At 43.6% G+C, this 13,171-nt stretch overlaps 1 protein-coding gene across 1 annotated transcript in view; it reads right to left on the bottom strand.

Moving 5' to 3' along the window:
- LOC120047127 (glutamate receptor ionotropic, kainate 3-like) overlaps positions 1-9,908 on the bottom strand; it is a 115,632-nt gene extending 105,724 nt beyond the window's left edge. The window contains exon 1 of the mRNA XM_038992665.1: positions 9,794-9,908. Within this exon, the coding sequence (XP_038848593.1) occupies positions 9,794-9,908 (115 nt within the window). The remainder of the gene's footprint in view (positions 1-9,793) is intronic.
- Between the last annotated feature and the right edge of the window lie 3,263 nt (positions 9,909-13,171).

The following is a 13,171-nucleotide window of genomic DNA, read 5'->3' as shown; positions in this document are numbered from 1 at the left end:
GGAGAATAAGCGTGCTGATTAGACCGAGGACCAATCAAACACTTAATTCTTGATTTTAAAAAAAGGGCCGGCGTCATCCAATCACGCCGCAGATTGGCAGGCCCCTTGCTGACAACATAAACTGCTATTACTATGACAGCCATCCCATGCCTTCTAAGATTCTCGCTCACTTCTGTAGTGGTGACCTGAGGGAAGGGTACTGTTCTGAACGTTGGATGGAATGCCCTTCTGCTAATGCTATGATTCATGCAAGCATCGCTAATAGCTTAGCTGATCTGCACTGACAATCCCAAGTCGCCCACTAACCTCCACACCCCCATTAAATTCCTCTCCCGTGCCTCCCCATCAATGATAATCTCCATCTCAAGTCCCATCTATCTTCGTCTGGGTACATGCAGAAGGGCAGCCCTTAAGTGATTCACAGCATATACTCTGTGGTTAACCATAGTGCACCCCGGGGACAGTCGGACAGTAGATGGTTAAACATTCCTTTAGATGGAGGAGGATACCCAGGTTGTCTTATATAGCACACAGAGAGACCAGAGAGGGATCTCCAGGTGCTTTCACTGTGTTAACTAAATTGACAGTGGCTTCTAACCTCCAAGCTATCAGTCAATGGAGGGAGTGAGCGAGTGCAGTAAACGCGGAAGCTCGAGAGGTATCTCTCCTGATATAGTTGAAAAAGGTGTGAGGCGGAATTGTCTTGAAGAGATCTCCGTTTCCCCAGAGTGATAGCCATTCATTTGCAATGGTTTGGCCCAGGGAGGTTTGTCTTAGCACCCACCCCCCCCAACACCCAGCCATGAAACCTCACACACAATGCAGGGAAGGAATCACACGACCAGACCTGACATTTGCAGCGCACCCATAACAATAAGGTGCCTGATTAAAAGGGCAGAATGAAATCATACCACGCCCTGTACATTGTACTAAGTCCCAGCTAAATAGGATTTAAACCCGTATAGCCCACTGATACCTTCGGTGTCAAATCCTGATTACTATAAAGGGGAGGAGAAAAGGTCTCGCTATTGTAATGCCTGTGTATCAAGGGGTGTCTTAGAGCTGAGTAGTTACACCAGTATACACAGTCCGTGGACAGATAAGGCTGTATTTTTATAGAGAAGGCGGAGGAAACTGCTCCGTTGAATGCCATGCTATTTGAAAGGCGATGCAATAAAGGCTCGTTTTTTATCTTGCTTGGGGCAATGCACAAAAGAAGCTAGCATAGCAACGTGGCAGTTTTTAAAATTGGGATCAAAAGGTTCAAGCTAATTAACAAACTAAATAAGAGTCTCCCAAGCTGCGTCTGCTCTCTCTCCCCCTCCCTCTCCCTCCAGTGTGGAGGGAAAAATAATAGATGGGAGACCATAACGGTGTGTGCGTTTTGTGTGTGTTTGTGTGTGTATGCATGTGTGGGATGGAAAGAGGATACCTAGTCAGTTGCACAACTGAATGCATTCAACTGAAATGTGACTTTCGCATTTAACTCAACCCCTCTGAATCAAAGAGGTGCGGTGAGCTGCCTTAATCGACGTCCACGTCATCAGAGCCCAGGGAGCAGTTTTTGTTGTGGGTTAACTGTCTTGCTCAAGGGCAGAACGGCAGATATATTTCCACCTTGCCGGCTTGGGGATTCAGAGACAGGGAGATGGTTTAACTGACTTTATCATGCGTGCAAGCTGTTTTTGGTTATGTTCAATTCAATACATTACCTCAATACTTCACAACGAATACATAAGAGTAATCTAGAAAAACATCAACAGTAAATACTGAAACTCAATAAAACTCCTGCCCAACTCAAGTTTTTGGCTAATTTCTTCAGAACTTGTGGGGGTTGCTCAATATTATTTATTGAAATAGTTATCAGAAGCATATGCTTGCCGCAGATCTTTCACTGTGGAGTGCACACTTTGTAGTATGATATGAAAACACCATCTGGTGTGGGAACACAGCTAGGCTAGCTGTGTAGCTAAAAGGCTCTAGTGTCATAGGGTTACCTTACTGCTAGGGATATCCGTTACATTAATCCCCAATGGATTTTGGATTTAATAATCATTACCTAGCATGCATAATGCAACAGCTCTACTAATGTACACGGCCGGTGTACTCTTTCTTGTGACAACGTTTGTTGCTAAGTATAGCATATGATCATCATGGTGTTTCACGTTGTGTCAACGTTTTCATAAGGCATTATATTAAACCTTTCCTATTATTGTCTTTCATTAGATTATGTCAAAATAGTGACACTAATATTACTTATGTGTCACTTACGCTGACATATGTCTGGATTCATAAAAACGTAACACATGAATATGAAAATTCCTAACAGTAGCCTTATATTTCAGAATATTGCCTGGAGTGTTTGCTTGTTTGTAGGGTAACATTTTGTCTCCTATGGAGCAGAGACAGTGTGTCCTGCTGACAGCGGAGAACTGGAAACAACACATTCTGAGACAGGGCCCTCTCCTGAACAAAATGAACATCTGCCGTTTCTCATCAGCTATATTGAAGCTAATGACGGGCCGCAAGTGTGCTGACAGTGAATGGAATTGGATTGTGTACAAGAGCCCCTGTGAGACCAGACATATGTTCTGGAGTGTGTTTGTGGATGGAGTTTTTGTGAGTGTGCGTTTATGTGTATGAGAGAGAGAGAGAGAGAACCCGCTGGCATGAGTTATTAAGTGAAGACGTTGTATATATTGTGCCTGTGTGGGCGAGTGAAGTGTGTTTTTGACAGGTAGAATAACTGTTGTATCCTTCTTCCCTTTCAATCTCTGTCTCTGTGTCGCTAACAGAGACCACTGCATCACACACATCAAAGGAGCCCACTCTCGCTGGATACAATTGTACTGTGACCTCTCCCAGTCTTTGTTCGTATGCACTGCAACAACTCCCAGGCTGCTAGCCTAGCGCTCTGCCAAGAGGATTCTCCCTGCTTGCCGCCTCCTCTTCTGTCTAGGGACAGATTAAATTCACATAAATTAAATATTCGTTTTCCACTCTGGCAATTGATGGCCATCTTAATTTCACACAACTGTTGACGTGTTCGCCTCTTGCTGTTGCCTTTCTTTATCTTTTTTTTTTTTTTTTTTTTCACCTTTACGTAAACAGGTAGGCTAGTTGAGAACAAGTTCTCATTTACAACTGCGACCTGGCCAAGATAAAGCAAAGCAGTGCGACACAAACAACAACACAGAGTTACATGGAATAAACAAGCGTACAGTCAACACAATAGAAAAGAAAGTCTATATACAGTGTGTGCAAATGGCATGAGGAGGTATGGCAATAAATAGGCCATAGTAGCAAAGTAATTACAATTTAGCAGATTAACACTGGAGTGATAGATGAGCAGATGATGGTGTGTAAGTAGTGATACTGGTGTGCAAAAGAGCAGCAAAGTAAATAAAAACAATATGGGGATGAGGTAGGTAGATTGGATGGGCTATTTACAGACGGACTATGTACAAGCTGCAGCGATCGGTTAGCTGCTCAGATAGCTGATGTTTAAAGTTAGTGAGGGAAATGTAAGTCTCCAGCTTCAGCAATTTTTGCAATTCATTCCAGTCACTGGCAGGAGAGAACTGGAAGGAAAGGCGGCCAAAGGGGGTGTTGGCTTTGGGGATGACCAGTGAGATATACCTGCTGGAGCGCGTGCTACGGGTGGGTGTTGTTATCGTGACCAGTGAGCTGAGATAAGGCGGAGCTTTACCTAGCATAGACTTGTAGATGACCTGGAGCCAGTGGGTCTGGCGACGAATATGTAGCGAGGGCCAGCCGACTAGAGCATACAGGTCGCAGTGGTGGGTGGTATAAGGCGCTTTGGTAACAAGGCGGATGGCACTGTGATAGACTGCATCCAATTTGCTGAGTAGAGTATTGGAAGCTATTTTGTAGATGACATCGCCGAAGTCGAGGATCGGTAGGATAGTCAGTTTTACTAGGGTAAGTTTGCGGCGTGAGTGAAAGAGGCTTTGTTGCAAAATAGAAAGCCGATTCTAGATTTGATTTTGGATTGGAGATGTTTGATATGACTCTGGAAGGAGAGTTTAAAGTCTAGCCAGACACCTAGCTATTTGTAGTTGTCCACGTATTCTAGGTCAGAACCGTCCAGAGTAGTGATGCTAGTCGGGCGGGCGGGTGCGGGCAGCGAACGATTGAAAAGCATGCATTTGGTTTTGCTAGCGTTTAAGAGCAGTTGGAGGCCACGGAAGGAGTGTTGTATGGCATTGAAGCTCGTTTGGAGGTTCATTAACACAGTGTCCAAAGAAGGGCCAGATGTATACAGAATGGTGTCGTCTGCGTAGAGGTGGATCAGGGAATCAACCGCAGCAAGAGCGACATCGTTGATATATACAGAGAAAAGAGTCTGCCCGAGAATTGAACCCTGTTCACCACTATTTCTCTCTCTTTCTCTCTTCTTTCTGTTGTCGGGATTCTTTTGCACACGGCCTTGAGTTCAACTTTTGTATAAATAGACGCGAAGTACTATACAACGGCCTTTTTCACAACCTCTTGAAATATTTGCGAGTCATTTAAAATGAGAAGTTTGCATGAACCCCGGTGAGGAGGATCTAGGCAAGTGTGTGTATGTATGTGAGAGCAGGTGAGTGAGTGAGAGAGAGAGTAAAGGAGAGTGCTCTCCTTCTCGCCTGCATTCTGGAGAAGCTAATCACGTGAAGAACATTTTCTGGTTGGGAGGGATAAAGACCAGCCTCTGAAGTGACTCGTCGTGTTTGGAGAATTTCAACCGATCAGCAGCTAGCGAACGCAGCTCTAATTCTCCTCACAGAAGTGTGGCTTTGGAACAGTCACAATGATACAGCAGCAAATACATCTTGAGACTTCTCGACTGTTATTTCACACACAAAATGCATTTAGGTAGTGTTTTCCCCAAAGCATAAATTACATTTGTGGAGACAAAATGAAAACGCAGAGACCGGCTGTTTGAGGAGGAGGGGCAAAAGGGAGCAAATTAAATGAAAGTGATGTCATATCATGAGGAAGATTGATTGACTGGCCATGATGAAGTATTAGGTACAGTAGATAAAGTAATTGAATATTCAATACATCCCTGTCTGGCACTTAAAAGCAGCATTAAGAAATAAAAGAGACAAGAGACTATAAATTAGTTGAATTAATCTTCTGCCTACAACTAAAATGAAATAAGCATAACTATATGTATCTATTAAATGGTTTGTAATTTCATTGGTTCTCAGCATAAGCATTGGCTGCTCTATGACAGTGAGGCATGATAGTGAGCCATCCATTATATATAAAATCATTGCCATTGTTCTAAGCTGTTGAAAAATGCATATGTTCCTTTACCTACTGTTCACTTAACTTAGCTTGCATCACTTAGCTTTCAGTAACTTCCCTCTAAACTTGTCATTTTACATTCTAAAATGGGTGCTATAGCCTACCTCATGTAAAATTAAGTGTGCTCAAAGCTCAGTGGTTGGCTGAATTTGTCACATAAAAATTGGCATCCATTGAAGTTGGCATAACTTAAAGACGAAGTCCGGGATCTTAAGCACAACAATATATTGTACGAATTGGATTCATCACATATCATACAAATTGCTAATATATATATATATATATCTGTATATTGTTATTTTAAAAATTCAGGACGTAACATCAAACAAATTGGATGACGTAGTACGCAGGAAACGAGGACCCGTTCTGGCTCATGAACACCACTTTCAAAGCTACTGGTTGACATTATACAATTGTTGTACAATTTTATTTCTCGTGTTAACAATAAATGATTGAGGTTCGATGCCGATATAACGTAGGGACAAAATTGAGTGGTTCGCTTCCAAAAAGTGGGCCACAACTGGGTAAGTCGAGTTGTTGCACCTAATGGTGCTACGATGCTCCGAGATTCGTACTTTTAATTTGCGCTTTGTTTTACCCACATCATTTTTACCACAAGGACAAGTTATAAGATAAATACAGTACATGCCTTAGTGGAGCACGTGATATCACCTTTGATTGGGATCTACACTTGTAGTTTCCATCCGGTAGAGGCGCAAATAGACGTTGTGCAGGGATATTTTGGGGTGGTAAATCAGAGTTTACCAATTGATCTCTGAGAATCTCTCGTGAGAATACGACCAAGGGAGGGTCCGAAAACACATTACCGATAATGTCATCGGATCTTAGAATGTGCCAATGTTTGTGAACAATTCCCTTAATTTGTTCCGAGCACTTTGAATAGCGGGTAGTTAAAACGCAAGAATGCTTCTTTTTGCGAGACTGTCCTTGAAAGAGATCATGTCTCGGTTTGGTTTGAATTTTCTCAATGGCATGTTATAGAGAAACAGACATTAGGCTGTTGGTCTAGTCTCTGACAAAGCACAAGCAAATGCCTGAATTCATGACTATTGTACAGTGTTGCACCATTTAACAAGGTCCTTGTTTCCACGTATGACTGAGAGAATCAATTTAATCACGAGCACCGGTAGAAACAATCAATCGGTGTCTGAGCTTCACTGATTATAAGCTAAAACCAGACCTCATTGTCAACCAGGGTAGCCTAGCAAAAATATACTCAAATCACTCTATCCTATACATTATCTATGTCCCATAGAAATGACGGTATGAACACTAGTTGTTTAGCAGGGTAAAAACAAGAAAAAGAAGAGGAGAGGGAGGACGCTGAAGGTTAGGAGGAAAAAAATAGGCCTAGATATAGTAGAAAGAGTATTTTCTCTTTGATTCCCTCAGACGTTTACAGGCCTGCAGAAGGAGTGCGATTGACCATCTGGCCCTCAGTATGGAGCGATGCACTGTAAAAACACTCAAATCAATGGAAACAACTCCACCTTGGATACCCACCATTACACAGATGGTGTACATGGAGAGAACTGCTTAGGCTTCCTAACGAAGAGCAGACACTGCACAGACAGAACACCCCACGCCACAGGCCCGCCACCACCACCCACTTCCAGTGAATGTTGCTTGCTTGTATGGTATTGTAACGTATTGTTCAACGCTGGCCGGCGACCATGAACTACAACAGGGCCCTCTGGTGGTCTGTTGATAAATGGCTTTGACCCGGATACACTCTCTTAACGTCACACATAATGTACATGCACACAGCGGAGTCGTTTCAACTAAACCTAGGGTATGGCAAGCTAAATTGACTCCAGCCATTATCACCGTGTTGCTGTAGTTTCACTCACCTCAGTCAATAGGGGACTTAAAACTCTACAAACAAGTTATACAAGAATTCACTGCTACGCACCGGGATTAAAACTCTAGTTTAGTTTCATGTCAAATCAAACAGCAGTGACCTAGCCAAAGCCATCTAGTACAGACATCTTTACGCGCTGTTCCCATGCAGCTGCATTGATGCGCTCTCCATAACTCCAGCCAGCCAGGCTACCACATGGTCCTAAAGACAACCCGCTAATATCACTAAACTGCATTTGGCTTTTAAGGGTTGGAATGATTTCAGGGTTGGAGTGATCTTAGTAGCCTATTTTTAATTGTTGATGTTGAGCTAGGTTATGGCGACTGCCAATTGACACCCCTTACGCACATATAGTCTAGGGTATCACATGTACCGTACATGAGCATGCGATGATGCCCATAAACAAACATACAGTAGATTACGTGCAGACAGGCATACAAACTCATTAAAAGGCACTCAGAAATGAACTTAAAAATGAAGGTTTACAGAGACAGTGTTATTGACATAGATGTCACCATATTATTACTGTATAACATATGCCTAAGAAGTACAGTAGACACAACCCACACACACACACTCTCACACACATTCAGACTGTACATGTAGACACGTTTTCAGGCATTTCATTTTTTCTGTTCTAAAGCATTTGTATGTTTTTGTTGATGTGGACATCAACTCAAATTCAGCACATTTTCTTGGCACATCCTTCTCATCTGCCTTTTGTCAAAAGCCTAACTCACGGATACAGAAAGAACTGCACCTGCACTAGAAGAAAAATCCAAATAATATTCACAAAAAAATTGCAATAATGCAGCTTGTAGCACATTTCAAGGTAAATTTGTCTCAGACGGTGGCATTTCAACAACAAGACCTGTCACAGGCTATTTTCAGACTCCATTGAATGTGCTGCGGTAATAGAGAAAAAAAAGGTTATATTTTGACAAAATTCTTCAACTTGCATCACTAAAACAAAGCAGACTCTGCGCGGCATCTAAGAAATCACAACTCTCCACGACAATGTCGTAGCTGTTCACAATGCTGCAGTCAATCATCAAGACATGACCGGACAGAATAAACGATGACAAACCACATCTGTAATACTCAATACAATAGCATAGTTTTCTAGTGAGGAATCATGGTTTGGCTTGCTCTCAATATTTTTCTAATAATTTGTATAGGAAAATATACATATATAGGCTACTCATTTCAACTACCAGAAATCAACATTTATTTATCCAAATATTTGATTATATAGAATGTGTGGCCTATATGACTGTCTTAGTGGTTATTTGTTGACAGGTTAAAAACGAGATTATGGTGTAGCCTAATAACCATGTAATAACATATATTTTACTTTAAGACATAGGCCTGCCTGTTCTTTAAAAACAAATGGACTGGATTTGGGCAAAATAGATTATACCCCATGTTTGTTCACTATTTTACATAATGACTGGTTAGGGTATGTGTTAAAACAAAATATTCACATTTGTCCAGGACCCTATCATATCTCTCTCCATCATTTAAATTGAGCCTTGTAAAGCTACGTTAATGTCGACTAATACCATTTTGAGTAATTGTCCTGCATGGCACCGAGCCACTTGTCAAAAGCGATTTGCATTGGGACAAAAACGTATTGATCTTCATTCTGTCCCTCTCTCCTCCCGGCACAAAACGTTTCATCGTATCGCCGCGCTCAGAATGAGAATTCTCACATTGTTTTACTTGGAGTGATTCCAAAAGACAGCGGCAGCATCACGTGCTCACTTGTATCATCACATTAACCGTAAGGCAAGGGGGAAAGATTGTGAAAAAAAAGCCACTAGAGATCAACGCAGGAGTTGCTTACAAACTTCCTTCACTCCATAGGGCTTCGCGTCATGCGGCTGTCCAAGACAGGCGACACCTGTGCCATCTCAGTACACGGGGCCCCTTAATATACGTTGTTGTTCCTTATTTGCCCTCTCTTATGTACAATAAGATGTTTGGGTTGTGCATATTTATATTGTATTGCTATGCAAACTTTATCTACTTTTTCAAACATTTGTAAGCATGTCGACCTTCTCCAAAATGAACAACTGACGTGAGATGAAGACGAATCATGTGTGTTGATGTAGGATGTATTTATAACGCATCAACAATATCGATTGCCACATGATAACCACACAGGGAACATATAATAGACTATCAGAAAATAATGGCGTTGAAAAACAAACAAGCATGGGTAGGGGTCATTTTTACACATGTCGGCTACAATGTGGTTGAATCGACGCCTCCTGACACGAAGTCACAATAGTTGCACAGCATTTAATCCAGTGTATCACTGTCGTATAAACTACTGTGGGCTATAGTCTCTGCAATATTGTTTTAGATGCACACAATCATCTGATAGCATACATTTGAAAAGAGCGTAAAATATATATAAATATTTTATAGATGACGGGCAAGACCCTTACTCCAAAAACCACAGATAATGCGCAAGCAGATAGAGACACTCACTTTCCTAAATAGATAGGATTTCCACTCCCAAGAACGATACTGATTCTTTACCTATAACCGGTCCATATTACACATAAATAGACAATTAATGACACTTACCTATTCGAATGACATGAGGCATCCCACAAGAGTACTGAATCCAAAAGAGACATAGAATGGCCGATGTCCAGTATTCCAAAATCGAACTCCGGGCAGACAACCAAGTGTTTCGCATGATTGTAAAGTCGTGTGATCCACTTTTTAAGATTCCAAAGTCGCTTCAGTGTTGCTCATCAAATTTGAATTCGACAGAGTCATATGTGGATTTGTGTGTCTGCGACAAATGGGCTCTCATTGTACTTGGTGCAACATTCTCCCAGTTTTTTCACTCTCAAGGCTTTGAACGGCTTGTCGAAATTATACCCCAGTTCCACACACAGGCGGATCAGTGTTACACCTGCGAATGCTGGCTGCTACAATTAGCCTTGCACGAGTCTGTATCCCTTCCCCTCCTACCGTTGATGCTATTTGTCTGCTGGCTCGAGAACAACCGGGCTGGATTCCCGTACAAATGCGGAAGGGGACTGCGCCTGCGGTACTTTTGGTCGCCTCCAACGATGCTCTGACCGGTGTTAGCCACAAGAAGCCTTGAAAACCTTTCTTAATACGTTTCTTCAGAATTCATGCAAGCTCATAACACATTTCAAATATATAAAATATCAGTGCTGATTTGAAAGATAAAAATTTTCAAAAATGTAGATATAGCCAAATTGCAGTTATTATCATGCTGATTGTTGTCTAAATTGCAATTAATGTTCATCTAGAAAAATTATTCGAAAGATTTAAGAAAAGCTTCTTCATAATGCAGAAGTCGTTGCTGTCTGTTTTTCTCATAGCGCAGTGAAGGAATAACCTATTGCGCTTCAAGTTTTAGAAAAATCAATAACAAAAAATCCGTGCACGACCAGAATGGCTTTTTTTTTACGGAATGCTTGTTCAACTCGCAACCTGTGCGTGGTTGGACAGATTCACTGGTGATGGTGTTTTTTGATACTGAGCAAAGCTTGGGTTGTGGGAGCGAGCGCCACCAGCCTTATTCAATAGTGCCACTAGAGGCACTTGAATCATTAGGCATACATCACAATATCTCCATGAAACATTTGACACATGAGATTATACCACCAGATTACAAAATGTTCAATTATTACTTATTTCTATTTATTTTACATCTATGTGTTGATGGTGCACTTTTGGTTAGATTAATGCTCCCTAAAAAAAAACTGTTCATTATAAATATCTTGTTTGTCAAAAATAATCAATGGTGCATTGCTTCAAATGCATATTCTGCCAATTCTACCAAAACAATTGCAATGACACACACTACAAAAGTCTCCCCTTTTAATCTAACAGTGTATAGTCTACCCACCCCACTGAATCATTTGGAAAGAATAGGCTGCTCTAATGTCAAGTTGTCTCTAAGGTAAAAAGTGCAGCCATGTCCTCACTCCTTTCAGGCCTAATCAACATGGTGAAAGACAAAACAAAGCCTGTGAACAAATGTAGCAGGAAACGATTGAACGGGTTGAATTGTGTATTTACATGTTGGAAAATAATAGTCTGGCAGTGGGGCGTGGGCCATTGACAAAGCAGACTGCTCATCACGGTTATTTGGAGAGCTCTGTCTGTGTCAATGAGTACATTAAACTCACGTAACTGCTTAGTGCCTTTCTGTCTGTCAATTTGTCATGCTTTATATGGAGCCGTCAGTCGCAAGACGGTGGGTGAAACATGATTGTAATCACATAGAGAGTGTGTCTGTCACGCCCTGGCCATAGAGAGGCTTTTATTCTCTATTTTGGTTAGGCCAGGGTGTGACTAGGGTGGGCATTCTAGTTTCTTTATTTCTATGTTTTCTATTTCTTTGTGTTTGGTCGGGTGTGGTTCTCAATCAGAGGCAGCTGTCTATCATTGTCTCTGATTGAGAACCATACTTAGGTATCCCTTTTTTCCACCTGTCTTGGTGGGAAGTTGACTTTGTTTGTGGCACAGCCCTAAGCTTCACGGTTTGTTTTGTATTGTTTATTGTTTTGTCGGCGTCGTTTCTAACAAAGAGAAAATGTACGCTCACTACGCTGCACCTTGGTCCACATCGTGCTTACCGTGGCGAGCGCAGTACTGGTAAGGCACTGTGTTGGTGTCTCCAGTGCGCGTGCACAGCCCGGTGCGCTACCTTTCAGCTCCCCGAATCGGCCGGGCTAGAGTGGGCATCCAGCCAGGTCGGAGGATGCCGACTCAGCGCATCTGGCCGCCAGTACGTTTCTACGGCCCAGGATATCCTGCGCCGGCTCTGCGCACTGTGTCTCCGATGCGTCTGCACAGCCCAGTGTGTCCTGTGCCTGCGCCACGCATCTGCAGGGCAAAAGTAACCATCCAGCCAGAACGGGTTGTGCAGGCTCCTAGCTCGAGACCTCCAGTGCGCCTCCACGGCCCAGTGTATCCGGTGCCTCTGCCTAGGACAGGGCCTCCTGTATGTCTCTCCAGCCTGGTGAGTCCTGTGCCTGCGCCTATAATTAATCCTCCTGTGTGTCTTCCCAGCCTGGTGAGCCCTGTGGCAGCTCAACGTACCAGACTGCCCATACGTCTCCTTCCTCCAGTGATGATCCATGGCACGAAGCCTCCAGTGATGATCCATGGCAGGAAGCCTCCAGTGATGATCCATGGCACGAAGCCTCCAGTGATGATCCATGGCAAGAAGCCTCCAGTGATGATCCATGGCACGAAGTCTCCAGGGATGATCCATGGCAAGAAGCCTCCAGTGATGATCCATGGAACGAAGCCTCCAGTGATGATCCATGGAACGAAGCCTCCAGTGATGATCCATGGCAAGAAGCCTCCAGTGATGATCCATGGCACGAAGCCTCCAGTGATGATCCAGGGCAAGAAGCCTCCAGTGATGATCCATGGCACGAAGCCTCCAGTGATGATCCATGGCACGAAGCCTCCAGTGATGATCCATGGCACGAAGCCTCCAGTGATGATCCATGGCACGAAGCCTCCAGTGATCATCCATGGCAAGAAGCTTCCAGTGATGATCCATGGCACGAAGCCTCCAGTGATGATCCATGGCACGAAGCCTCCAGTGATGATCCATGGCACGAAGCCTCCAGTGATGATCCATGGCAAGAAGCCTCCCATGAGGAGTCATGGAACGAAGGCCTCCATTCCGGAGCCTCCAGCGAAGGTCTCCAGTCCGGAGCCTCCAGCGACGTTCTCCAGTCCGGAGCCTCCAGCGACGTTCTCCAGTCCGGAGCCTCCAGCGACATTCTCCAGTCCGGAGCCTCCAGCGACGGCCTCCAGTCCGGAGCCTCCAGCGACGGCCTCCAGTCCGGGGCCCGCAACGAGGGTTCCCAGTCCGGGGCCCGCAACGAGGGTTCCCAGTCCGGGGCCCGCAACGAGGGTTCCCAGTCCGGGGCCCGCAACGAGGGTTCCCAGTCCGGG

Source organism: Salvelinus namaycush, chromosome 5 (assembly GCF_016432855.1).
Source record: "Salvelinus namaycush isolate Seneca chromosome 5, SaNama_1.0, whole genome shotgun sequence".
In the NCBI taxonomy this organism is placed as follows: domain Eukaryota; kingdom Metazoa; phylum Chordata; class Actinopteri; order Salmoniformes; family Salmonidae; genus Salvelinus; species Salvelinus namaycush.
Note: the sequence above shows the minus strand (reverse complement) of the source record. Positions and strands in the feature narration are given on the sequence as shown.